General features: G+C 44.7%; 1 protein-coding gene across 1 annotated transcript in view; it reads left to right on the top strand.

The window, feature by feature from the left end:
- Window positions 1-26,507, top strand: part of LOC126184372 (uncharacterized) — a gene marked incomplete at its 5' end in the record, with an annotated part of 143,109 nt that overhangs the window by 95,449 nt on the left and 21,153 nt on the right. The window contains one exon of the mRNA XM_049926757.1: window positions 5,694-5,877. Coding sequence (XP_049782714.1) covers window positions 5,694-5,877 — 184 coding nt within the window. The remainder of the gene's footprint in view (window positions 1-5,693; window positions 5,878-26,507) is intronic.

The raw sequence follows: 26,507 nt of genomic DNA, 5'->3' as shown, positions 1-26,507 counted from the left end.
AGGGAGACCAAGAGATGAATACACTAAGCAGATTCAGAAGGATGTAGGTTGCAGTAAATACTGGGAGATGAAGAAGCTTGCACAGGATAGAGTAGCATGGAGAGCTGCATCAAACCACTCTCAGGACTGAAGGCCACAACAAAAACACATGATAGCTTATAACTTTCCAGGCATTGGCCAGACCCAAAGCGTTCCATCAGATTGTCACGGGGTATGGCGTGGTTCATCATTCAAAATCACTGGTTTAGCCTTCCACTGTCCACTGGTGTCGCCCTTAACATTGCCTCAAGTGTCTCTTAGCAATGACTACAGAAATGTGTGGTTTACGGGGAGCTGCTCGACCGTTGTACCCAATTCTTTCTAACTCACTACGCACTGTCGCTATGATAGTTGGACTGCTGGTAGCACTTTCGAACACACGAGTGATTCTTTCCACTGCTTTCATGCGATTTCTTACAAACCCCCTCCGCAATGTTCGACGATCCATGGTTGGTTGGATGGTTGGTTGATTTAGGGGAGGGGACCAAACAGCGAGCTCATTGTTTGTATAAAGCGTTTATTTTGCATTTTGTTTACGACCTTCCACTAAGGAAGGGATTCTATTTGTGTTTATCTGCTCTGCATAGTAACTAACAGTTCTTGATAAAACTTTACGTAGTTTTCGTGTTAGATTTCTTAGTGTTTTCTTGATCGTTTAGAACAGAAAGCGCCCTAAAACCGTCTTTTGTTTGTTTCGCGGCCGTTAGCCACTAGTCACTTGAATCAGCAGTTGTCTTGTGACAGCCAGAGCGAGAGGACCAGCAGCAGCGAGTACTGTTTGTATAAAGCGTTTATTTTGCATTCTGTTTACGACCTTCCACTAAGGAAGGGATTCTATTTGTGTTTATCTGCTCTGCATAGTAACTAACAGTTCTTGATAAAACTTTACGTAGTTTTCGTGTTAGATTTCTTAGTGTTTTCTTGATCGTTTAGAACAGAAAGCGCCCTAAAACCGTCTTTTGTTTGTTTCGCGGCCGTTAGCCACTAGTCACTTGAATCAGCAGTTGTCTTATGACAGCCAGAGCGAGAGGACCAGCAGCAGCGAGTACTGTTTGTATAAAGCGTTTTTGTACTTATTTGCTGCGCTTAGCTTTTAAATAGTTTTTCTGGGAAAACCTAGCGTAGTTTTCGCGTCTCGTATTTCAGTGAGTGTTTCTTGATTATCAGAGTAGCTCATTAGAAGATTATCTTGGGAATTTGTCACCGTATAGGGTAGGGTAAACGTAGTCATGTGTAGGGACTGTGGTTGTTGTGAGCGGACGCAAGGAGAATTGGCCACTCTTCGGGGGCAGGTGGAGGCTTTGTCTGTTAGGCTCATCGAGCTCGAGGCGCAGGCGTCGGCTCGTAGTGGCGTTGGGGCAACTGTGGTGAGACCTATGCCTACTTCGGTGGCCTTGGAATCACATGGAACCCCTGATGTCGCTGCGTCTTCCGGCAGTGAGCATCTTACCGGTCAGCCATCACTGCAGGGTGAATGGCGGACAGTGGTGGGCTCGCGCGTGCCTGGCCGAAAGGCGAAGGTGGGATCTGGCCGCGTGGCAGCTGCCTTACCCCTTTCCAACAGGTACGGGGTGCTTCCTAGTGGTGATGACATCGTTTCCGAGCCACCACAGGATGCCTCGCCTGTTGGGCCAGTGGCCGATTCTCCGGCAAGGTCCCGACAGTCACAGAGGGCGGGCCTATTAGTTATAGGGAGCTCCAACGTTAGGCGGGTTATGGAGCCCCTCAGGAAAATAGCGGGTAGGTCGGGGAAGAATGCCAGTGTGCACTCGGTGTGCTTGCCGGGGGGTCTCGTCCGTAATGTGGAGGAGGCCCTTCCGGCAGCTATTGAACGCACTGGGTGTGACCGGCTGCAGATAGTAGCACATGTCGGAACGAATGACGCCTGCCGCTTGGGTTCTGAGGCCATCCTTGGTTCCTTCCGGCGGCTGGCTGATTTGGTGAAGACAACCAGCATCGCACGCGGAGTGCAAGCTGAGCTTAATATCTGCAGCATAGTGCCCAGAGTCGATCGCGGTCCTCTGGTTTGGAGCCGTGTGGAGGGTCTAAACCAGAGGCTCAGACGACTCTGCGACTATAATGGTTGCAAATTCATCGACCTCCGTTATTGGTTGGAGAACTGTAGGGCCCCACTAGACAGGTCAGGCGTGCACTACACACCGGAAGCAGCTACTAGGGTAGCAGAGTACGTGTGGCGTGCACACGGGGGTTTTTTAGGTTAGAGGGATCCCCCCTTGGGCGAAACGATAAAATACCTGACGGCTTACCAGAGAGGACATTATCATCGTTGATAAAGAACGTCCGTCCTCAGAGACCAAAAACAGGAAAAGTTAACGTAATATTGGTAAACTGCAGGAGTATCCAGGGCAAGGTTCCTGAATTAGTATCTCTTATTGAAGGAAATAGTGCGCATATAGTATTAGGAACGGAAAGTTGGTTAAAACCGGAAGTGAACAGTAACGAAATCCTAGACACAGAATGGAATATATACCCCAAGGATAGGATAAACGCCAATGGTGGAGGAGTATTTATAGCAGTAAAGAATTCAATAATATCCAGTGAAGTTATTAGCGAATGCGAATGTGAAATAATCTGGGTTAAGCTAAGTATCAAAGGTGGGTCAGATATGATAGTCGGATGCTTCTATAGACCACCTGCATCAGCAACCGTAGTAGTTGAGCGCCTCAGAGAGAACCTGCAGAACGTCGTGAAGAAGTTTCGTGATCATACTATTGTTATAGGGGGAGACTTCAATGTACCAGGTATAGAATGGGATAGTCACACAATCAGAACTGGAGCCAGGGACAGAGACTCTTGTGACATTATCCTGACTGCCTTGTCCGAGAATTACTTCGAGCAGATAGTTAGAGAACCAACTCGTGAAGCTAACGTTTTAGACCTCATAGCAACAAATAGACCGGAACTTTTCGACTCCGTGAATGTAGAAGAGGGTATCAGTGATCATAAGTCAGTGGTTGCATCAATGACTACAAGTGTAATAAGAAATGCCAAGAAAGGAAGGAAAATATATTTGCTTAACAAGAGTGATAGGGCACAAATCGCAGAATATCTGAGTGACCACCATCAAACGTTCATTTCTGAGGAAGTGGATGTGGAACAAAAATGGAAAAAATTCAGAAACATCGTCCAGTACGCCTTAGATAAGTTCGTACCGACTAAGGTCCAAAGCGAGGGGAAAGATCCACCGTGGTATAACAATCATGTACGAAAGGTACTACGGAAACAAAGAAAGCTTCATCATAGGTTTAAGAGTAGTCGAATCATAGCTGATAAGGAAAAGCTGAACGAAGCGAAAAAGAGCGTAAAGAGAGCAATGAGAGAAGCATTCAACGAATTCGAACATAAAACATTGGCAAACAATCTAAACAAGAACCCTAAAAAGTTTTGGTCATATGTAAAATCGGTAAGCGGATCTAAATCCCCTATTCAGTCACTCGTTGACCACGATGGCACCGAAACAGAGGACGACCGAAGAAAGGCAGAAATACTGAATTCAGTGTTCCGAAACTGTTTCACTGCGGAAAATCGTAATACGGTCCCTGACTTCAGCCGTCGCACGGACGCCAAAATGGAAAATATTGAAATAAACGATATCGGAATTGAAAAACAACTGCTATCACTTAGTAGCGGAAAAGCATCCGGACCAGACGAGATACCCTTAAGATTCTACAGTGATTATGCTAAAGAACTTGCCCCCTTTCTATCAGCAATTTATCGTAGATCGCTGGAAGAACGTAAAGTACCTAGCGACTGGAAGAAAGCGCAGGTCGTTCCCATTTTCAAGAAGGGTCATAAATCAGATGCGAATAATTATAGGCCTATTTCGCTTACGTCAATCTGTTGTAGAATAATGGAACATGTTTTGTGTTCTCGTATTATGACGTTCTTAGATAATACAAATCTCCTTCATCATAACCAACATGGATTCCGCAAACAGAGATCATGTGAAACTCAGCTCGCCCTATTTGCCCAAGAAATTCACAGTGCCGTAGACACTGGCGAGCAGATTGATGCCGTATTCCTGGACTTCAGGAAGGCATTTGATACGGTTCCGCACTTACGTTTAGTGAAAAAAATACGAGCTTACGGAATATCGGACCAGGTTTGTGATTGGATTCAGGATTTCCTAGAAGAAAGAACACAACATGTCATTCTTAACGGTTCAAAATCTGCAGATGTAGAGGTAATTTCGGGAGTACCGCAAGGAAGCGTGATAGGACCTTTATTGTTTACAATATACATAAATGACTTAGTTGACAACATCAGTAGCTCCGTGAGGCTATTTGCAGATGACACGGTTGTCTACAAGAAAGTAGCAACATCAGAAGACTCGTACGTACTCCAGGAAGACCTGCAGAGGATTAATGCATGGTGCGACAGCTGGCAGCTTTCCCTAAACGTAGATAAATGTAATATAATGCGCATACATAGGGGCAGAAATCCATTCCAGTACGATTATGCCATAGGTGGTAAATCATTGGAAGCGGTAACGACCGTAAAATATTTAGGAGTTACTATCCGGAGCGATCTGAAGTGGAATGATCACATAAAACAAATAGTGGGAAAAGCAGGCGCCAGGTTGAGATTCATAGGAAGAATTCTAAGAAAATGTGACTCATCGACGAAAGAAGTAGCTTACAAAATGCTTGTTCGTCCGATTCTTGAGTATTGCTCATCAGTATGGGACCCTTACCAGGTTGGATTAATAGAAGAGATAGACATGATCCAGCGAAAAGCAGCGCGATTCGTCATGGGGACATTTAGTCATCGCGAGAGCGTTACGGAGATGCTGAACAAGCTCCAGTGGCGGACACTTCAAGAAAGGCGTTACGCAATACGGAGAGGTTTATTATCGAAATTACGAGAGATCACATTCCGGGAAGAGATGGGCAACATATTACTTCCGCCCACATATATCTCGCGTAATGATCACAACGAAAAGATCCGAGAAATTAGAGCAAATACGGAGACTTACAAGCAGTCGTTCTTCCCACGCACAATTCGTGAATGGAACAGGGAAGGGGGGATCAGATAGTGGTACAATAAGTACCCTCCGCCACACACCGTAAGGTGGCTCGCGGAGTATAGATGTAGATGTAGATGTAGATGTCGGCCAGACCCTTTCAAAAGATCCATCCCGGCCCACAGTTTTAGTCTGCCAGGAAGTTTCACATCAACGCACACTCCGCTGCAGAGTGAAAATCTCATTCTGGATCCATCCCGGCATTTGCCTGCAGGGATTTACGGAAATCATGACGGTGCGTGTCTGTCAGTACAAGAGGCCTGCCTGGTCACGATTTAGCTGTGGTTGTTCCTTCGCGTTTCCACTTCACAATCACATCAGCAACAACCAATAACAGCAACATGGTTGAAATTCCCCTTACTCATGTGACATCCAATGACTACTCCACATTCGAAGTCACTCATTCTGCTGTTATTGCTTCTCTACTGACGACACACTACTTCCCACCACCTTTAATACCTCCGGGTCCACCTCTCGTGGCATTTAGTGGTCAGTTCCGTATTACTTCCGATCAGATAGTGTATAAGGTTGCGCTGCTGTTTGCACACTCTGTGCGAGTGGCTGAGAGCCGTGGCGGTACGCAGGTCCTGATTGCAGTGCGCTATTTCAGGCGAGAAGGCGGCGTCCGGCGGGCCGCCGCCGCTGATCCGCGTGACGCTGGCGTCGCTGGACGAGTCGACGGTGCTGCTGCAGAACGGGCTGGACTTCTACGGCGCCACGTTCTTCCCCACCGAGGCCGCCGTGCCCGGCGCCGCCATGCGGCCCACGTCGCGCAGGCCCGGCGCCGCCTCCAGGCAAGTCTCGCACGCCGGCTTCTTCGCTTGTATGGCCTATGCTAACACTAATTTGCTTTTTGTAAGCCGCTGCTGTTCCCTATAACAGATATGCACGAAGTAGAACCATGTACGTCACCGAAGTTGCGTTTGCTTCAGAAACTTTCAACTGTGCGGTCATCTGATACTCAGTAAACTAGAGTACTTATGAACGCTGGCATATCTGGTCATCAGTTCCTATTGTCAAACTGTGTGCCGGACAGAGACTCGAACTCGGGACCTTTGCCTTTCGCGGGCACACAGTTTTAATCTGCCAGGAAGTTTCATATCAGCGCACACTCCGCTGCAGAGTGAAAATCTCATTCTAGTTCCTATTGTCGCTTAGAAGAAACGAACTCTCACAGCTCAACGTGCCGGTATAGCTGGTGTTGGTTTCTCACTACATGTGGCAACTGGCTGAGTCATATCGAACAATTTTCCATGGTTCGAGTTAGGAATCTCATGAACCACAGCGCGAAGTAGGACAGGCATATAGCTGGATGCCTAGAAGGTATATCAAAGGAACTATGCCGTCATGAAAACGCTACATTGTATATCTCCATAGCCGGTAGGTGTCTCTCTCTTTCCCTCCCCCCCCCCCCCCTCTCCACCCTCTTATTCCTGTCATCAACACCCGTTCATGGCAACAGGGTTCGGCCATGAAATCCTAAAACATGCAGATTGTAGCAACACACACGGACATACCTCGAGTAGTTTATAGGGTGCTTGGAGGAACAAATTGAGGATAGGAAACCATGTCCAAACACGCCATCCAAGAACGCTGCAGAGCGCCGAAGTTAGAGGGACCAACGCCTGTCGCTAGGCTATCCGTTCGACAGCGAAGTTATAATTTTTCCTCCTTCAGCGTGAATACTCAATTTTGTCACGAACCATTACACTATTTAGCTCTCAACGATTACAAACACTCCGCCTCCGTAGCTGATTGGTCTTTGAGGCTGACTGCCATGCGGGGACCTGCCGTGCAGTACTGCAAGGGATTTTTACTTGGTGGGAGGTCTGTTACGGAGTGCACTCAGCTTCGTGAGGTCAAGTGAGGAGTTACTCCACCGATTAGTGGCGGTTCCAACGTCAAGAAACACAACGACTGGGACATGGTGTGTGCTGATCCGATGACGTCATTGGCAGAGAACGGAACGGCGGTTGGTCGGGCTCGATTGGCCTCTCTAGGGCCATAATGCGGAACTTTACCTTCCTTAATTAAAAGAAACTGATTTTTTGAAAACATAAATGAACATATCACTCCGAAAGAACCAAACAATGTTCCTAAACTATTAGCAAGAATATGTTCTTAATTTGTAGACAAAGAAATAATAAGTAAAACTTTTCTTTACAGAAAGCTAGAAAACGGTTTACACTTGAGATACACTTTTTTGTAATTCTGAATAAAAGAGAGCGTTCTTCAAATTCATCGAGGGTGTGGTACCTATCCAGAAGAAACTGACGGATGAATTTTTTATTCAATCACTGAAACTTGTGATTATACCTTCTTTATAGATCTGTGGTTAGGTTTTAATATTGTCAGCTGAAATAAATCTTACCAAATATTTGTGAATTACCTTGTCATTTTTTAGTAAATGGCCAGTAATGCTTGTAGGGATTGGTATTCCAAGCCTTCACAAAGCCGGGAGGAAATATTCTCTTTGTTGCTGGAACTTGGAACAAGCAAAGATTTAATTATTAAACGTGAGTTTGAACGCCGACGGAACAAACGGAACATCACAGAATGAGCTTGACAACAGTTAGAGTGTTACATGACTTCAAACATGTCTACCTCTATCGCACCAAAACTATAAAGCATACAACTTAACATAAACACAGAAAATGTATTCGCAGTTTCGAATATGAACTGCCTTCTTCTGTACATTGGAATGTCGACAGTGGAAATTTGTGTCGGACCGGGACTCGCACCCGGATTTCCCGCTTTACACGAGCGGACGCCTTAACTGCTTCGGCCATCCGTGCACGAATCACGGCCAGACCCAAACTTCCATACGTCGTCGTCCATGTGTCATAACCTGTACGTTGCGTATATTCCTGTCCAGGGAGGATTTATTTTATTGAGAGTCTAGTGCAAATTAATACGAAATAGCAGTGTCTGTGTTATTAAGAAGTACGATGCTACATTTCTCTAGCATGCTTGCATGTTCGATGGAACATTTCATCGTACTTCTTAACAGACAGGCACTGCTATGGCGTACTAACGTAAACACCGAGAGGCTTGGGCTAGCATCAGACTACGGCTCCTACAACTGATGGCGTTTCCAGGTATGGATTTTCTATCCTTAATTTGATTCTCAAAACGCCCGCTACAGTTCCTTGATGCTTGGGCCAGCGTCAGACTATGGCCCCTACAACTGATGGCGTTTGCGGACACGGATTTCCTATCCTTAATCTGATTCTCAAAACACCCGCTACAATTCCTCGAGGTTCACCGATATCGTTTTATTACAGTCTGCATACAGCTAAGGCAACCATATGGCTGCCTTTATAAGAAGGCTCCATACAAGCCACCTACCTCCTATTTTGAAGGCTTGAAGGCACATTGCTGGCCTTGGCTACTAAGCTGCTCATGACGATGAATTTCTCATCATTTAACTTGAGTATGGAGTCTTAAGATACGAGAGAAGGAGCTTAAGAGTAAACGACATTTTGAGATCTTATAATAACAAGGTACGGATTCAAATATTTTGCTACACTTGCTTCACAAAATATCAAAAATTCCCAATAGACACTGAATGCCGTTGTTTGCCTTTTTCACATGTTTGGTGATGCTGGTGTACTGCAACGTTTGTAAAATCTTTTCCATCAACATTCACTTTTACGACCAATCTTTTGCTCTGTATTATCCATAAGAGTTGATTCCGTTGATAATACCTGTCAAGTCTCACACTGTTGCTCCATATTTACCACGAACAGTTGTTAACCGTTTTTTTCCAACTCTCTACCTGCAGATAGCTCTACAATGGAATACTCTGCAGTCACAAGGAACATCGTTATGGTATCCTAAACTCAGACTAATGACTGGTGTACAGTTATAATTTCATGAAGCATGTGCAGGCCACATGAGGGCAAATTCAATAAATTTCATATCAGACCACCCACAGTTCATTATGTTTAACCCATAAAGAAACAGTAAGACACTGATTAGTATGCACTGGTCTGCAGAGTCTCTCAATAGTAAAGTCAATTACATTAAAATTGTGTAAATCAGTAGAACTGCCGCGTGGGGTTAGCCGAGCGGTCTAAGGCGCTGCAGTCATGTATTGTGTGGCTGGTCCTGGCGGAGGTTCAAGTCCTCTCTCGGGCATGGGTTTGTGTGTTTGTCCTTAGGATAATTTCAGTTAAGTAGTGTGTAAGCTTAGGGACTGATGGCCTTAGCAATTTAGTCCCATAAGATTTCACACACACGTTTTTTTCAGTAGAACCGGAAAATTAAAGAAAAAAATGAAAAAATACAAATCTATAAACTGACCAGCGTTGCAACTCATTCACTAGGAGTACGTGAATTATGTACTGTCAAATGGCGAAAGAGTAATAAAGACGTAACAAAGAAATGCTACATCTGAACTTGTATTTGCAATCAAGAAAACATAAAGGACTAACAATACTACATGTGCCGAGTTCCATTCATCTGGAACAAAAACAATTCAAGAATGCTATTTCAGGTTTTAATACCGCTCTTCAAACCAGAAATCGACCAGCTTGTTTGTATTTGCCCCTACCATCAAATTTCTGTCTCTTACGTACCACAGGGACTTATACTGTTGATTTTTGACATGGTAACACATAAGAAGCACAATAACCTTTAAACATAGGAGATCAAATGATCATGCATGTGATGCCGATATTCTGATAGTGAAATTTCGTCTTCTGTTCATCCTGTGCACAACTCTCCCTTAAATACCTCGTATTTTGTCCATCATGTGCACAGCTCTCCCTTAAACATAGGAGATCAAATGATCATGCATGTGATTCCGAAATTCTGATGGTGAACTTTCCTCTCTTGTTCATCCTGTGCACAGCACTCCCTTAAATACCTCGTGTTTTGTCCATCATGTGCACAGCTCTCCCTTAAACACCACGTGTAACTTCTGAAGGCGTCACAGAGTGCTCCAAGGCAGGGTAATTCAATTACTAGTATTTCCCGAAATGCACAACTTCCTTGTTTCCTGGTGGCCAGTGTGGCCGAGCGGTTCTAGGCGCTTCAGTCTGGAACCGCACGACCGCTACGGTCGCTGGTTCGAATCCTGCCTCGGGCATGGATGTGTGTGATGTCCTTAGATTAGTTAGGTTTAAGTAGTTCTAAGTTCTATGGGACTGATGACCTCAGATGTTAAGTCCCATACTACTCAGAGCCATTTTTAACCTTGTTTCCTTCTGCGAAATGTTCATTCTTTTCAGGGCAGCGTTACCTGCACCTGACGGGTTAGAAAGGGGACTGAGTTTGGGTCTCCATTTGCCGCGTGCAATGTCCATAATTGTGGGACTTTCAGATGTAACAGTGGCCTGATGTTGGACTGCATGAGAACGTGAACGCAGGCACACTCGTCGTTAAGGTTTCGATCGACCACGTCTGACCTCCACAAGGGAGGATCACCGTGCTGTGCATCAAGCACATCGTAACTCCTTCACATCCGCGCCTGCCTTTCGAGAACAAGTAATGGACTCCCTGCAACATTCTATCTTCCTGCTCCATTGGTCGGAGACTACCAGAGCTGAACTACTGAATTACCGTCTCATGTGTAGGCTGACGTTTACACCACAACATAAACGGCTGCTTTTGGGATGTTGCCGTGACCGGGAAACATGTACTGTTGATGAACGGTGCTGGAAACGAACCTTTTCTCAAAAACGATTCCTTTTCATTTATTTTGAACGTTTCTTTTTGTGCAGTACAAATATATCCGTTGAGAATTAGAAGCAGTAAGCTATCAGCGACAAAGACGGAAACAAATAACGATGAGAAATAATACCATAGAGCTATGGCAGTGGATACAAGGGTTAGAACTTAAATAGTGGCAACTATTTATTCACAACCGATACAAAAGAGTTACATGTTTGCACTTGTTACTGTCCTTCAAAGTAGTCACCAGCGTTGTGAAGAACCCGTTGCCAGCGATGTGGAAGGTGTAGTATACCGTTAGCAGAGGCTGTTCTGTTGATGGTGCGGATGGAGCAGTCTACTGCCTGTCGAATCTCTGGAACTGTTCTGAAGCGAATGCCACGAAGTGGTTCCTTCATCTTCGGAATCAAATCAAAGTCACAAGGACTTAAGTCTGGTGAGTGTGGTGGACGGTACAGTATTTCCCAGTCCCATCGACCGAACAGAGCAGCCACAGTTTGCGCTGTATGCGCCCGCGCATTGTCGTGCAAAATGATGGGTGGGTTGCGCAGAAAGTGTCGCCGCTTCTTTCGCAAAGCTGGTCGCAGGTGATGCTCCAAAAACGAACAGTAATGCTGCGCATTGACGGTCTGCCGTGGAAGAACGTAATGCGTTAGGATAACACCATCACAGTCGTACACGAGAATCACTATAACTTTAGATCGCTCCATTCGCACCATCAACAGAACAGGCTCTGCTAAAGGTAGACTATACCTTCCACATCGCTGGCAACGGGTTCTGGCAACGGGTTCTTCACAACGCTGGTGACTACTTTGTAGGACAGTAACAGGTGCAAACATGTAACTCTTTTGTATCGGTTGGGAATAAATAGTTGCCAGTATTTAAGTTCCAACCCTCATAATTCATTCTCGTCTGGGGGCTGGTTCAGATAATTTTCAGTTCCTGTCCCTGAGGCACTCCAGATTAATGCCATAATTATAGCTTCGTTTGCAAACATTTGCAGCCGTACTGTTCCTTCATGTCCTCTAATGTCATCTACCACCTTCAGTTAACCGTAGTCCCTGTCTTTTATGACCTCCTGGAATCCAACAAATAACTTCCTTGGTCCACCTACCATTCACCTATATATTTACATGTGCCCCTCATTCCACTTCTGTTTCATTAGTTACATTTACTTCTTGCTCTCCAATCTGTTCTCCCTTATGCATTAGTTAAGTTTCTTCTCTCAAATAGCAATTCCCGACATACTTTTCTCCATCGTTTGCTGAGTAAGCCTCAGTTTTTGTACGGTTTTCGCATTCAAAGTACCTTTCTCACTGCTGTAAGTAAAAACTGGCAATATGAACTGTTTCTAAACTTTCCGTTTCAACCACATTAAACGCTTGCTTTTAAAAATTCTATATAATTTACTAGAAGGACTCCAGTCTATTTTTTTTTCCTTTCAGTTACTGTCCATCCAAGTCATTCTCTAAAATTGCACTGCTTCAGTCACTTCATCGTTAACTGATACTATTTTCTTTTCTATGAGTTAATTATACATTATTTTCGCGGTATTGTAACTTACTTTCAAACTTGTCCTACTGAATTCTTCCATTCATTGTTCAAATAAACAGCATAACGTTGTCGTCAAAACGACCATTCTTCAAGTACGTTCCATTAAAACCTGTATTCCTTCTTCATTTTCACAGTTAAGATATAAAAACTTTCTCCATGACTTATGAGAATAGTTTTGATGATTCCTCTTTCAATTCTGAATTTCTATCTTGTTCAGAGGCAACCTAAAGGGGAGCTGTAGCATTGACATATTCATTTTTCATTGTCCTCACATGGGCCGAATCATCGCCTTGTTTCTTGAGGCTGCTGGTACAGATGAGGCGATAATTCATTACTCCGTGACGTAATTTCGGTCATGGTTTGTAAATTGTCCATTTCACTAGATTACTTCTAAAGCAATATTGTTCGTTTACGTGATTAAGTTCTAGTATGTTTTCTAAGAGGTTGATGATAACTTTAGTGAACAACTTGTACATCACGCACAGGAGACTGAGAGAGCTCTAGTTTTTGAACTTTGTCTTTTTTCTTGTGAAGTAGGATAAGTACTGTATTGAAACTATCTTGCAGATTTAAACTGTGTGTGGAAAACAGTTTCACTCAGACAGAAAGTTTCGAAACATCGGATGCTCCTGTGAATCTGTCACTTTCAGTCTTAAGTAAGGAAATGTGGTGGTTAACTAAAAAATGTTTCTGTGCAACACAGTTCGCCACATAACACCAGTTAAGAATTCGCGATATGACCTACGCAGACTTTCATGGTTTAATTCCCTTAAACAATTAGTATCTTCGTAATGACGATCTAATCAACCAAGAACCCGTTCGTAATAAATTATCACTACTACAATATTCGTATCTCTTTTTTTTTCTCTTCACTGTAAATACTTAGACTAAAAGGATTTGGATGGAACTGAAGTCCTATACATCATAGCAATTCATATCGAAATAACTGCCACATTATTCCATCCAGTATCCCACTAAACTCACATCTCCTTACAGAGAAATAGCGAAATCAGTGACAGTGTTATAATTTTTTTTCATCAATAGTCATCACAGACGTCTGGCGTCAGGAAGGGCAGCCGGTCATCCACTACCACTAGCATTACCACATCAGAAATAACAGGCCGACCCCGTGGAGACACGTGGAGACATGAGAAAACATTAGGAAGAAGAAGAAGGTCATCACAGTCTATTTCTCTCTTACTTTTGTTAAGAAAAGACTTTTTATCACTTAATAGTATTTTTTGACTTTATTGTTATTACATGCCACCCTCGCCTCATATAGGGGAGGGGGGGGGGGGGGCGGCTGTCAGCGGTGCAAGCAACCCACTCTTCAGACAACAGGCAATAAAAAAGTAAAGTACGTAAAATAACAAGAAACAAATAGCACAGATATATACACTGAATTTAAAACTTTTTAAATCTGAAAAATAATATCGAAGTTTTGAGATATACGTTGGATGACTTTTTGCGCTGGTGGCTATAACAGTAATAATAAAAGGTAAAATGAAATACGATAATCGCATAGTTAAAACATTCAAAACATGTTGCCGAAACTCTGGTATGTGAAATAACCACTTTCCTGTCACTAGAAATTGGAAGGACTTGCCATGGGATAGAGAGGGGAAAAGGCTGGCCAGTGAAGAGGGCAGGAATGTGGTGGTGTAAGGATGGAGGATTGGTACATTGCAGCGATGGTGTAGGAGTGGCTGTTGGAGCAGAAGAGGCAGTGGAGGAGAGGGGGGGAATTGGTGACAGTAATAGTTGTTGGGAAAAGGGGCGATGCACGGGATTAGCCGAGCGGTCTAAGGAGCTGCAGTTATGGAGTGTGCGGCTGATCCCGGCGGAGGTTTGAATCCTCCCCCGGGCATGTGTGTGTGTGTGTGTGTGTGTGTGTGTTTGTCCTTAGGATAATTTAGGTTAAGTAGTGTGTAAGATTAGGGACTGATGACCTTAGCAGTTAAGTCCCACAAGATTTCACACACATTTGAACTTTTTTTTATTGGAAAATGGGCTGGGGAAAGAAAAGCAGAAGGGAAAAAACGGGGCAAGGAAATGTGGGGAGGGAAGAGAGGAAGCCCTGATAAGGTGGAATGGGTGGGGTGGATCTATAGCTGGTAGGATGGGTAAATGTTGGGGTGGAGTTTATGATCTGGGAGGAGGAAATGGTTGAAGTTTCGTTGGGACAGCATGTGGAAGGTGTGTAAGTGGAGGGTTCGTGGGATGTGTTGAAAAAGGCGCGGCACCACACGAGAGTGGGAAAGTAGAGGGGAAACGATAGGACTGTTGGAGTCGAGTTTGCAGATGGTGTAGATTGTTCAGAGGTGTTTAGTGTGAGTGAGGAGAGGTGCGAATGTAATGAGTTTCTTTGTGGGGGAGGGTAAGCGGATGCGAAAAGCTAGGCGAGGTGCATGGCGGTCGAGGATCTGGAGAGACTTATAGAACTTGGGAGGGGCAGATATCCATGCAACATTTGCATAGCACAGGATGGGGCGGATTAGTGTTTTGTACGTGTGCAGGACAGTGAAGGGCTGTAGTCACTATGTTCGGCTGATTAGTGGTTTTAGTTGTTCTAGTCTATTGTGGGCTTTCTGTTGGATGGTTAGCAGGTAGGTTTTCCACGTCAGTTGCCGGTCGAAGATTAATGCAGGGTTAATAGTGTGTTCATTAGGATATCAGTTCTCATTCAGAAACAGGTGGCTTTGTCAAGAACTGCACTTATAGCTTAACGTGCAGCGCCCTAGCATGTGGGACAGGGAGGTGCGCAAATAAATTACTGCACAAACAGGACATAGGCTGAAACTTCCTGGCAGATTAAAACTGTGTGCTGGACCGAGTCTCGAACTCGGGACCTTTGCCTTTCGCTGAGTAGCTCAGTTGGTAGAGCACTTGCCCGCGAAAGGCAAAGGTCCCGAGTGCGAGTCTCGTTCCGGCACACAGTTTTAAACTGCCAAGAAGTTTCATATCAGCGCACACTCCGCTGCAGAGTGAAAATCTCATTAAGGACATAGACTACAAATTATGTGCTGTAAGATTTGTTCCTCATTTCAAGTGCGAAAATTTAAAAATGAAACAAAAACTACGCCAGATATGATAAAACCCTAAGCAGTTGCCCGTTCTAACCGTCAACAAGTGTTTGAAGGCGTAACAAAAAGTAATCAGAGTATGTGCGTGCAGAATCATTCACAGATTCTGGCTGAATGCCTTTCATGGGTAACTTTATTAATAACAAGCATTTCTATGATTCCATTAAATTAAACTGTACTGCAAAAACGAAATACAAGAACAAACACACGTATAACAAGAAAACTGTCTCTATTTCACAATAAATATTAATGTCTTATTTTAGACAGTAAATCGGCAGGGGTGGTACGTCATGGGACAACAGAATATTTTCATGGTGATTTGTTCAGTAAAATATCTTCAAGTGGACGCTTATTTTCAGTGAACTACAAAAGCAAAAAAATGTGCTAACAATTAATTCGCGCCAACATTTAGTGGGTACGAAGCCTGGTGTTCCAGATCGTAACTTTACGTCACCAGCAGGGAATGAAAACCTGGTGGTCGTATGCACGAAATTTTAAAGAAATGTAGCGCATCAAAAAATCAGTAATTGCAATACTTGATGGAGTGAACTATGTTTACAGGAACAAGTTAAAGCAGCCCCTAGAAACTTTGGGAGCCTTTGTGAGTAAGATAAAGAAGCAAACAATAAACGTGACAGGTATCCCTCAAAAATGGTTCAAATGGCTCTGAGCACTATGGGACTTAACACCTGAGGTCATCAGTCCCCTAGAACTTAGAACGACTTAAACCTAACTAACGTAAGGACATGACACAAATCCATGCCCGAGGCAGGATTCGAACCTGCGACCGTAGCAGTCACGTGGTTCCGGACTGAAGCGCCGAGAACCGCTTGGACACAGCGGCCGGCAGGCGTCCCTCACAGGAGTCGTCTAATAGATTCTTCTTATGTAAAAGAAATTCAAAAGGCAGTACAGTATCTACAGATAAATCTGTAGTCAACAGTAGATGCAATTTATTCCTGTGTGTTATACACCTCCAGTATTTACTGCAAATGCTCACACACGTAACAGCCGGATGTTTCTATAGATCAGCTGTCTCGAGAGCTGTAACGGCAGAACGCTCCTTAAATAAGGAGAATCTTCTTCTTCTTAGCGTTAATTCTGTCTATTACGAGGTTCCTTCTACTCAAGATTTGTCAATTTTTTTTAAGGATACCCTTCGTGTCGCCGCATTCGTCAGTTACACAAAGTCGGTTGTACACTATCAAATTTCTTTGACAAAGAAATTGATAATTGCTATTTTTACAACTGTTAGTTTCATAGTTCCCAGGCGCTAAACAGGGCAGTGGCTTTTCCAGTACGAAAACGAAAAGTAATTAAACTAATATCCCACCTTCCGCTAACGTTAAGATATAATAATAAAACCTAAGTGCAGTGTAATGTATACAATTCACAATAACCGACTTGCAGTCGTATCATCGACAATCTTTTAACAGGACAAATGAATTGTGATCTGATGAGTTTAAGTTCAAAAGGAACTGATTACAAGTATATCCTCCTACTTGCCAAGTACTTTCTGGTGCTTATGCCGATTGTAGATCGTTTTGCGAATTTCTTTACGGATTTCAGACTCATTTTAGTACATTCAAAACTAGGCACGATTTTTACGTTCTTGAGCATTTTGAGACCTTTTGGCCTTGTCTTGCTTCTATGCCTTGCCCGTACCTATCATGTTTCTCTTTCCCAGCTGCAGCATTTAGTACTCTAGCATGTATGCTTGTGACACTTTCTTCTATATGCAAATATCTCAATCTACAGCTAGCACTTGCTTCATTACATTTGGTATAAAATCCAATTTCTATTCACTTTCAGCTGCCACTGCTGCATCATCAATGAGTCTTACTGTGCTGATTTTCTGTCCTTGACAAACAACAGCATTTCTGCAATTCATTTTCAATGAGCAAATAAACATGAGTATTGAAAATGAAGTTGCCTTACATCTTTCCTGGAAATATGAGAGTGCAGACTATACCAATTCGCTTTGAAGAAACAGAATGTGTTTCCATCTCCATACCTAACAAGGAAAAAAAATTATTTTATCCCAGCTTCTAAAATGCCTTTCCATATTTATATCTCCACCATAAGCTCCGATTTCGCAATGTGCTTATACACACCAGCCACTTTCGGCAAACATAAGACGATCACTTTCTTTGATGAAATCTAAGGCGAGGCGCTAGATTGGATCAAATGAATTTGATAAAAGGCAATATTTGACATAGGTTCCCTATTACACTACGTCAAATGTATTTGACAAACCACTTTTGTCAAAGAAATCTGATTGTGTAATACCTGTCTAAGGGAGGTTAGTGGTGTGCGCCACCTGTCTGTGAATTGTGTAAACTTGTGATATCATTTTAACTGTTTATTTTCTGCGTCGTAGACTTGGGACCTTCCCAGCATTTGCCTAAACTAGCATGGAAAACCGCCTAAAAACCCGTATTCGGGCTGAACGGTGCACCAGCGCGAATTCTATCCGGGGTGTGATGCACCTTCCTGTCTCCTAAGCTAGGACGCTACTGTTACGTAAAACGAGCAGTCCAGAGAAATCTCAGAGAGTACCGCTAGCAAATTCTCTGATCATGCTATAGTATTAGGGATAGACTTCAACTTCCTGCCTATAGAACCGCAGAACACAAAATTATAACTCACAACAGGGGCAGGAATTCGTGTGAGATTGTTACGAACATCGTTTCTTAAAAATATCATGAACAGTTAGTTAGAGAGATGACTCATAGGGGCAGTGTCTTGGGTCTCCTAGTAATTAACAGACCCTAACTTTCCAATGCAGTCACCACAGAGGAGGTAATAGCTGTTATATCATCAATGTCCGCAGCTCGTGGTCTTGCGGTAGCGTTCTCGCTTCGTGCTCACGGGGTCCCGGGTTCGATTCCCGGCGGGGTCAGGGATTTTTCTCTGCCTCGTGATGACTGGGTGTTGTGTGTCTTTCATCATCATTATTTCATCATCATTGACTCGCAAGTCGCCGAAGTGGCGTCAACTAAAAAGGACTTGCAATACGGCGGCCGAACTTCCCCGCATGGGGCCTCCCGGCAAACAATGCCATACGATCATTTCATTTCATATCATCAATGACGACAGATGTAAAAACCACACAAAGAAAGCTAGGAAAATATTTTTGTTTATCAGCTGTGACACGAAACGGATTGCCGAGTATCTGATCAGTCTTCAGTGACGAATGCGAGGAGCATTGACGAATAAAATTCAGAAATATTGTCGATTTGAGAAGCAACTGACGGTGTCTTTAACTCAACAATTCTACGTTAACTCTTACTTAACGGTACTTGTATGCTACCCGGACATTTTTTAAATACAGAAACTGACAATTCTTTTAAGCTTTAAGACATTTTTGAAATATTTGTACCGTTTTCGTGATTTAATATAGTGTGGTGAGTAATAATAGCATTGCACTTGCTTTACAACTATTTAGAGTAACTAAATCTCTTTCTGGGAATTTTTGTTGGATCTTTCCTGCAGTAACTGGAAATATATTCGTTAAAGAGAACTCACATTAAGGGTTTCATTTCATGTATGCTACTGTTCCTAGTAAGTAAATGTTTTATTGTCGCAGTGTCAATATAATAGGTGTGTAATTCAAATGCTGATGTGCATGCTACTGTCACTAACTACTAAAGTGAGGCGCTAACTTATTTTTCTTGTCATCACATGGTTCAAATGGCTCTGAGCACTATGCGACTTAACTTCTGAGGTCATCAGTCGCCTAGAACTTAGAACTAATTAAACCTAACTAACCTAAGGACATCACACACATCCATGCCCGAGGCAGGATTCGAACCTGCGACCGTAGCGGTCGCTCGGTTCCAGACTGTAGCGCCTAGAACCGCACGGCCACACCGGCGGGCTTTCTTGTCATCATCTCGTCTGTACATGACATGTATTTTATTTATTTTATATTACATCGTAGCCTGTTACCTGTACTGTAAACGCTGCGTGTATTCATTCTTACACAAATTATTCTTTTTCTTTTTACTCTAAAAAGATGACGACACACTTATGGGAAACCATACCTGAGAAGCTTCGCGCGCTTTTGTGGAAAATATCCTTGTCTTTGAGCACGGGCTGCTTCAGGAGTTACTAAATCCAGTTTACAAATGCACCTTCTAAAAGATCGCTGCACAGACGTTTGCTTCAGTTTTGCAGTGTGTACTACCATACCCGTTGCTTGTGAAACCTCCCTGAGAGACATCACACGCTTTTTTGGGAAACAGATCCCGAATCCGATATCAGCTGCAATATCTGATTTTATACGCCGAAACGATAATATCTGGAAGTCGAAATAAATATCTCTGTATCTCTAAACAGGACCCTCGCCACTTTTCGAGTCTTATTTGTTTGTTTGAAGCCATTGCCAGAGAGAGAAAATTTCTGAATGTTATAGCTGCTGTGGTGTTCATAACTTTTTCTGAACTGGTGTGTGGACTTAGTTTTATATTTGCTGCTGCTGAACTCAAGCACGTTATTTTTCTCACTTCTTGAAGCGCACGCTGGTGTCTAAGCACAGACAGTAAAATCAGAACAATTCTGTCCCACAGACGAGAAAAATGGCTGGAATTTTTGGAGTCCTACAGCTGTTGGTCTGGAGTATTCTGAAGCTACAACGGCCAGTGAGAGACAACATCCTGCCAGAGATGGATGGTCTGCTTGGACATGTCTCTGAGACTCGAACAAAGAAGACATCACGTTACTCTCAGACATCACAGAACTTTTCGTAGATACCTTTCCCCTTCTTTTTCGAACCAGTCCGTCGAGGCTCCTATGCCCCGCACAAAGGATGTCCTGTGAATGGAGCATTCTGATTGGCTCTTACCGAATTTATCTGCCAAACTGCTGCTGCTGCCAGTGTGGGAGCATTGTCCGCCATTTTCTGCAGATGAGACTTTCAGTGGCAAAACTATTTTGTACAAGTCGCAATAAAACATACATCAGTCATATTGCACTGACAGATAAACCCTGCAAAAGTGGTCTACAGATCATGAAACATGGACACTATCCCCAAACACACTATCTCTGTTACACTGCTCTGCTACTATAGAGGGAAGCTTGAATTTTTCAGCGTGAAACCGATCTTCAACTGGGCTATGTCACCAAATACCATATCGATGTAGTAAACACAATTCCTATTCTGAACCATACAAAATCATCACTTCTGGTTGGTTCTGAGCACTATGGGACTCAACTGCTGTGGTCATTAGTCCCCTAGAACTTAGAACTACTTAAACCTAACTAACCTAAGGACATCACACACACCCATGCCCGAGGCAGGATTCGAACCTGCGACCGTAGCAGCAGCGCGGCTCCGGAATGGAGCGCCTAGAACCACACGGCCACCGCGGCCGGCCATCACTTCTGCATCCTGCATATAGGTATCGACTACCAGACACTCGTGTATATACCGCGCAGACAGACAAAAACATAAATGCATGCACCGTATAAAGTTCTCGCATCACTAGATATTTCCCAAGAGGTCGGACGGTCATCCCTCTCGGCCAACGGTCACAAGAAACCGCCCCCGCACACGCTGCCTCGACGGTCGATCACAGTGCACTCAGCGGACTGCAGACTCTCTCTTTGAACTGGTGTACAAAGGTTGAGCTGGTTCCCCACAAGGCACAAAGGCGTTACTGTTTCTGGCTCCGACTTGCTTGCCTGCTGCCATGCTTTCTACACCCATCTCCAGACTCTGGGATTACAAGAACATAAGTATTTCCACATGGTTTGTTAGAATATCATACAGTTTATGCGATAGTTCTCGATATCAAGCACATAGCAGTATACTACCGATCGCTTGCATACTATAATTGCGAAAATAAAGAGTGGAATTTATTTCTTTGGAAACCCGAAACTTAAGCGAGGCGGTACATGCTGCAAACCACTAACTAAAAACGATGTCAATGATATAACAGATTTCAAACCATCCTTCTAATTTACAAAGTCATCACCATCTCGGTGCACATAACACACACCACAATCGATGTTCTCTCAGCCAAATAAAGACGGTAAATACGTAGAAGCAGTTCAAATGGTTCAAATGGCTGTGAGCACTATGGGACTTAAGATCTGAGGTCATCAGTCCCCTAGAACTTAGAACTACTTCAACCTAACTAACCTAAGGACATCACACACACCCATGCCCGAGGCAGGATTCGAAACTGCGACCGTAGCGGTCGCGCGTTTCCAGACTGAAGCGCCTAGAACCGCTCGGCCACAACGGCCGGCCGTAGAAGGAGTCAACCAGACAATTTACATGGCCGCGCGGGGTAGCCGCGCGGTCTAGGGCGCCTTGCACGGCCTGAGCGGTCCCCCATCGCAAGTTCGAGTCCTCCCTCGGGCATGGGTGTGTATTTGCTGTCCTTAGCGTAAGTTAGTTTAAATTAGATTAAGTAGTGCGTAAGCTTAAGGACTGATGACCTCAGTAGTTTGCTCCCATAAGACCTTAGCACAAATTTCCAAAAAAAAATTACGTGAGAGTGAATAATTATCCAATGCAGATATGCATCCATAATGAATCTTTTCAAATTTCTACTGAAAACGCGCATGATCATGGAGGCTGCCCAGCACATACTGAGTATTAGTTTGACATTAAGCCTCACAGAGGGCGACACGGTTATGTTAGCTACAATCCTGTACACCAGCCACTCTCTCTCGTTCGGACGGCTCCCGCCATAGACCAGAAAAGTCAATCGTTCCGGACACAGGATACCGCCGCAATGCGCACTCGCTCACCCCAAGCAGGATCGTCCTAGGAAACCAGTCACATATATTTTGTCACTATACTTATAATTACATATTATGATTACAACCTCAGTCTGACGACATTCGACAATGAGAGAAATATTGGAAATATTCCCTCCTGACGATGGTGGCTCTGGAAATATCAAAATTTGTAGCATTCTTATGACTGGACATAATTTTCGATGTAATAAATCTTTCATTCTCCTTACGGCTATCACAAGTTTCCACGTCAAATCCGTATCTTCCCTTACTAGAGGACAAAGTCATTTTCTCTGCACATGTCGGAACACAGACATACTGTATAAGCCCACTGATCACAGTGAATCTACCAACACCTACACTACTAAGAATAATATTTCTCCAATAACTGAGTAGCTATTGTCAGCAGACGACTTCCAATGCATGTGTGATGATGATGACGATGAAACATGTCAATCCTGTTTCAGCTCCTCCTCTAGACAAAGATTTAATTCTACGTACTCCATTCCCCTGCCACATCTTGGGCATAAAATCGAGTCTTCAGTTTTATAACTACGGTGATTCTAAGTTAGTGACAGTTGTTTGTAAGGTACTGCAGTCCCTATGTATACATCTGCTTGACAGATGTCCTGTTTATGGAGTTAGTGGCAACATGACTGCTGCTATGCGTTTGTCTGTTTCCTTGAAGAGGCTTTCTCCATTACTAACGATCATTTTATAGGACTGATCCGAACATATTATAATTTCTGAACTGTGATTTGATGTGAACAGTGGGTGCTATACATCTCTAGAGAGCTATATTGTGCAAGTATCTTTTTTTTTTACTTTATTGTTATTTGAATACCTGTACAAATCAGGTAGGCTGGCAGCGGCACACTACGCCGCTCTTCAGCCATAGTGTTGACAATAGTATAAGAACAGAGAATGATAATGAACATAGTGACGGACAAAAGAGAGAGGTCACAGAGACACAAAAAACACGGAGTCGTTCACACGTGACGATAACAACACTGAAAACACGTTGACACGGCGCACAGAACACTGATGAATCCGACGGCACAAGTGAAAGTAGTAGCGGGACGGCGGACACTAAAAACACTAAACGACGTCACACACATGAGACACAGAAGGCGATGATCTCCGGCGCGCAAATGTTCATTATGCGTGTGCGAGTCCGGGGACCTGCCAAGAGAGGAGGAGGAGGAAGGGGAGTGGGAGAGCGAGAGGGGAGAGCAGAGATGCCACGGGCAGGGGAGATAGCGGGGAGGGAGGAAGGAGGAGGGGAAGCCCGGGGGAAGAGGGGTGGAGGGAGGGGATGGGGGAAAAGGAAAGAGAAGGGAAGAGAAGAGAAGGGAGGGAGGGTGCCGAAAGGAAAGGACACCGGAAGTGGGGGGTGGGGCAGGGTCAAAGTTGATAGGAGGGCTAGATGGAGGGGACGAGGACATCATCAGGGAGGGGGAGCTGGCGGAAGCCACCTTGGGAGAGGGTAAGGAGGGTGGAGAGATGGAGACCGGGTGGGACGTGGGAATACAGGCGCGGCAGCGGGCGGGGACGGGAGAGGATCGGGGATACGAGCGAGTGAGGAGGATCAAGTTTACGGGAGGTGTACAGGATCCGTATCCTTTCAAGGAAAAGGAGGAGGTGGGGGAAGGGGATGAGATCGTACAGGATCCGCGTGGGGGAGGGGAGATGGATGCGATAGGCTAGGCGGAGAGCATGGCGTTCAAGGATTTGGAGGGATTTATAAAAGGGAGGGGGGGCGGATATCCAGGCTGGATGGGCGTAACAAAGGATAGGGCGGATGAGGGATTTATAGGTGTGGAGGATTGTGGAGGGGTCCAGACCCCACGTGTGGCCGGAAAGGAGCTTGAGGAGACGGAGTCGGGAACGTGCCTTGGCTTGGATTGTCTGGAGATGGGGAGTCCAGGAGAGGCGACGGTCGAGGGTGACGCCAAGGTACTTAAGGGTGGGAGTGAGGGCGATAGGACGGCCATAGACGGTGAGATAGAAATCAAGGAGGCGGAAGGAGGGGGTGGTTTTGCCTACAATGATCGCCTGGGTTTTGGAGGGATTGACCTTGAGCAACCACTGGTTGCACCAAGCAGTGAACCAGTCAAGATGGGATTGGAGAAAGCGTTGGGAGCGTTGCAGGGTGGGGGCAAGGGCAAGGAAGGCGGTGTCATCGGCAAACTGGAGAAGGTGGACGGGGGGGCGACGGCGGCGGCATGTCCGCCGTGTACAAAAGGTACAGAAGGGGGGAGAGGACGGAACCTTGGGGCACACCGGCGGAGGGGAAAAAGGTGTAGGAATCTGTGTTATGTATCGTGACATAGGAAGGACGGCGGGAGAGAAAGGAACCGATCAGACGAACGTAGTTAATGGGAAGGGCGAAGGTTTGGAGCTTGAAGAGGAGACCGGAATGCCATACGCGGTCTTAAGCGCGTTCGAGGTCAAGGGAGAGGAAGATTGCGGAGCGACGGGAATTTAGCTGTTCGGAAAGGAGATGAGTGAGGTGAAGGAGAAGATCGTTGGAAGAGAAGGACGGCCGAAAGCCACACTGGGTAACGGGAAGGAGGCGGTGTTGGCGGAGATGCTGGTGGATGCGTCGGGTGAGGATAGATTCCAGGACCTTGCTGAAGACCGAGGTAAGGCTGATGGGACGGTAGGAGGAGACGGCGGACGGCGGTTTGCCAGGTTTAAGGAACATGAGGATACGGGAGGTTTTCCACAGGTCGGGGTAGTAACCGGTGGACAGGACTACACTGTAGAGCCTGGCCAGGGTGGAGAGAAAAGAGACAGGAGCTTCACGAAGGTGACGGTAGGTGACACGATCGTTACCAGGAGCGGTGTTGCGTTTTGTGCGAAGTGTAGCAATGAGATCCTGTGTAGTGATGGGAGTATTGAGTTCCGCGTGGGCAATGTTGTCCAAGTACTGGAAACCAGGAGCGAGGGGAGGGACAGAAGTGTCAGTTCGATCGCGGATATCCGGGAAGAGGGAGTAATCAAACTGGGGATCATCGGGGATGGAAAATACATCGGACAGGTAGGAGGCAAAGTGATTGGCCTTACTAAGGGCGTCAGGGAAGGGGTGATCATCATGGATGCATGTATCACATACACTCTATGTTTTAAGGAACTAGTTTTACCACTTTACAGTTTGTCACCATAGTTTATCGTAGGGAAACTTGCAGGAAGGAATGAATGCATGACATGCGCTGGAAATACAGGGTGGTTGTAATTAAAGTTAAACTTTCAAAACGCTGCAGAAATAACACCACTCGTCAGAATGTCGTCAAATGGCAACGGAATATTATCAGAGAAGGGGGGAAAAGGTATGGCAGAAGAAAAAAATAGTGTGAAAATTGATCAATAGGTGGCGCTGTGTGTCTCAGAATACGTAAAGGAAAGCACCTGTCATGCGCACAACCCATTCAATTTGGTATAAAAACTCTGGGTACACGGTTTTTTCTCCATTCGCACCTGCGAAGTTCGTCATGATTGTCTCAATGCATGATCGCGCTCTGCTTGCAAGGCTGTATTACAAGAATGATGACTGTGCACACGTCGCTTTGCAGAAGTACCGGACACTGAGGGGTTTGAAAAAAGGCGTTGGTCTGATGACTGCCGTGGGTCTGGAGAAAATGATTCGGAAATTCGAAAAGATGGGTTCCTTAGGTGTGCAACCTGGTAGAGAGAGGAAACGAATTGATTCGACGGCAGTGGAAGTCGTGGGCACAGCAATGCGGGAGGAGACGAGTGGTGGTGTGCAGACGTGTAATGCGCAGAGATTTGCCCAATCATTGGATATATGGTGCTTAAAATCCTAAGAAATAGCCTTCTTTGTTATCCATTCAAAATTACCCATACGTACGAGTTGCTTCCTGTTGACCTGCCAGCAAGAGAGACCTTTGCTTCAGAATTTCTTGCTCGTATGAAAGTGGACAATGATTGGCCGTGGAAGATTTTGTGGACAAACGAAGCCCACTTCCATCGGACAGGATATGTCAATACACAGAGTTGTCGAATATGGGCAACGGAAAATCCACAAGCAAATCAACCAATACCACTTCATCATAAAAAGGTCACTGTGTGATGTGAGTTTACAATATCATTTACCATAGGGCCAGATTTCTTCGAAAAGACAAGTGCTTCCGTTCCTGTTACCTGCACCATCACTGGTACGTGCTATGAGTGTCTTTTGCGCCGCCGCGTCATTCCAGCTCTCAAGAGCGTCGATGTGTGGTTGGGATCATTTTCATGCAAGATGGCGCACCTCCGCACATTGCAAATCCAGTTAAGCAGCTACTGTAGCGTCATTTCGGAAATGCTAGAATTATCAGCCGCCATTTCGCTACAGCTTG

The sequence above is a fragment of the Schistocerca cancellata genome, chromosome 4, assembly GCF_023864275.1.
Source record: "Schistocerca cancellata isolate TAMUIC-IGC-003103 chromosome 4, iqSchCanc2.1, whole genome shotgun sequence".
In the NCBI taxonomy this organism is placed as follows: Eukaryota; Metazoa; Arthropoda; class Insecta; order Orthoptera; family Acrididae; genus Schistocerca; species Schistocerca cancellata.
This window is presented reverse-complemented; position numbering and strand designations above follow the sequence as displayed.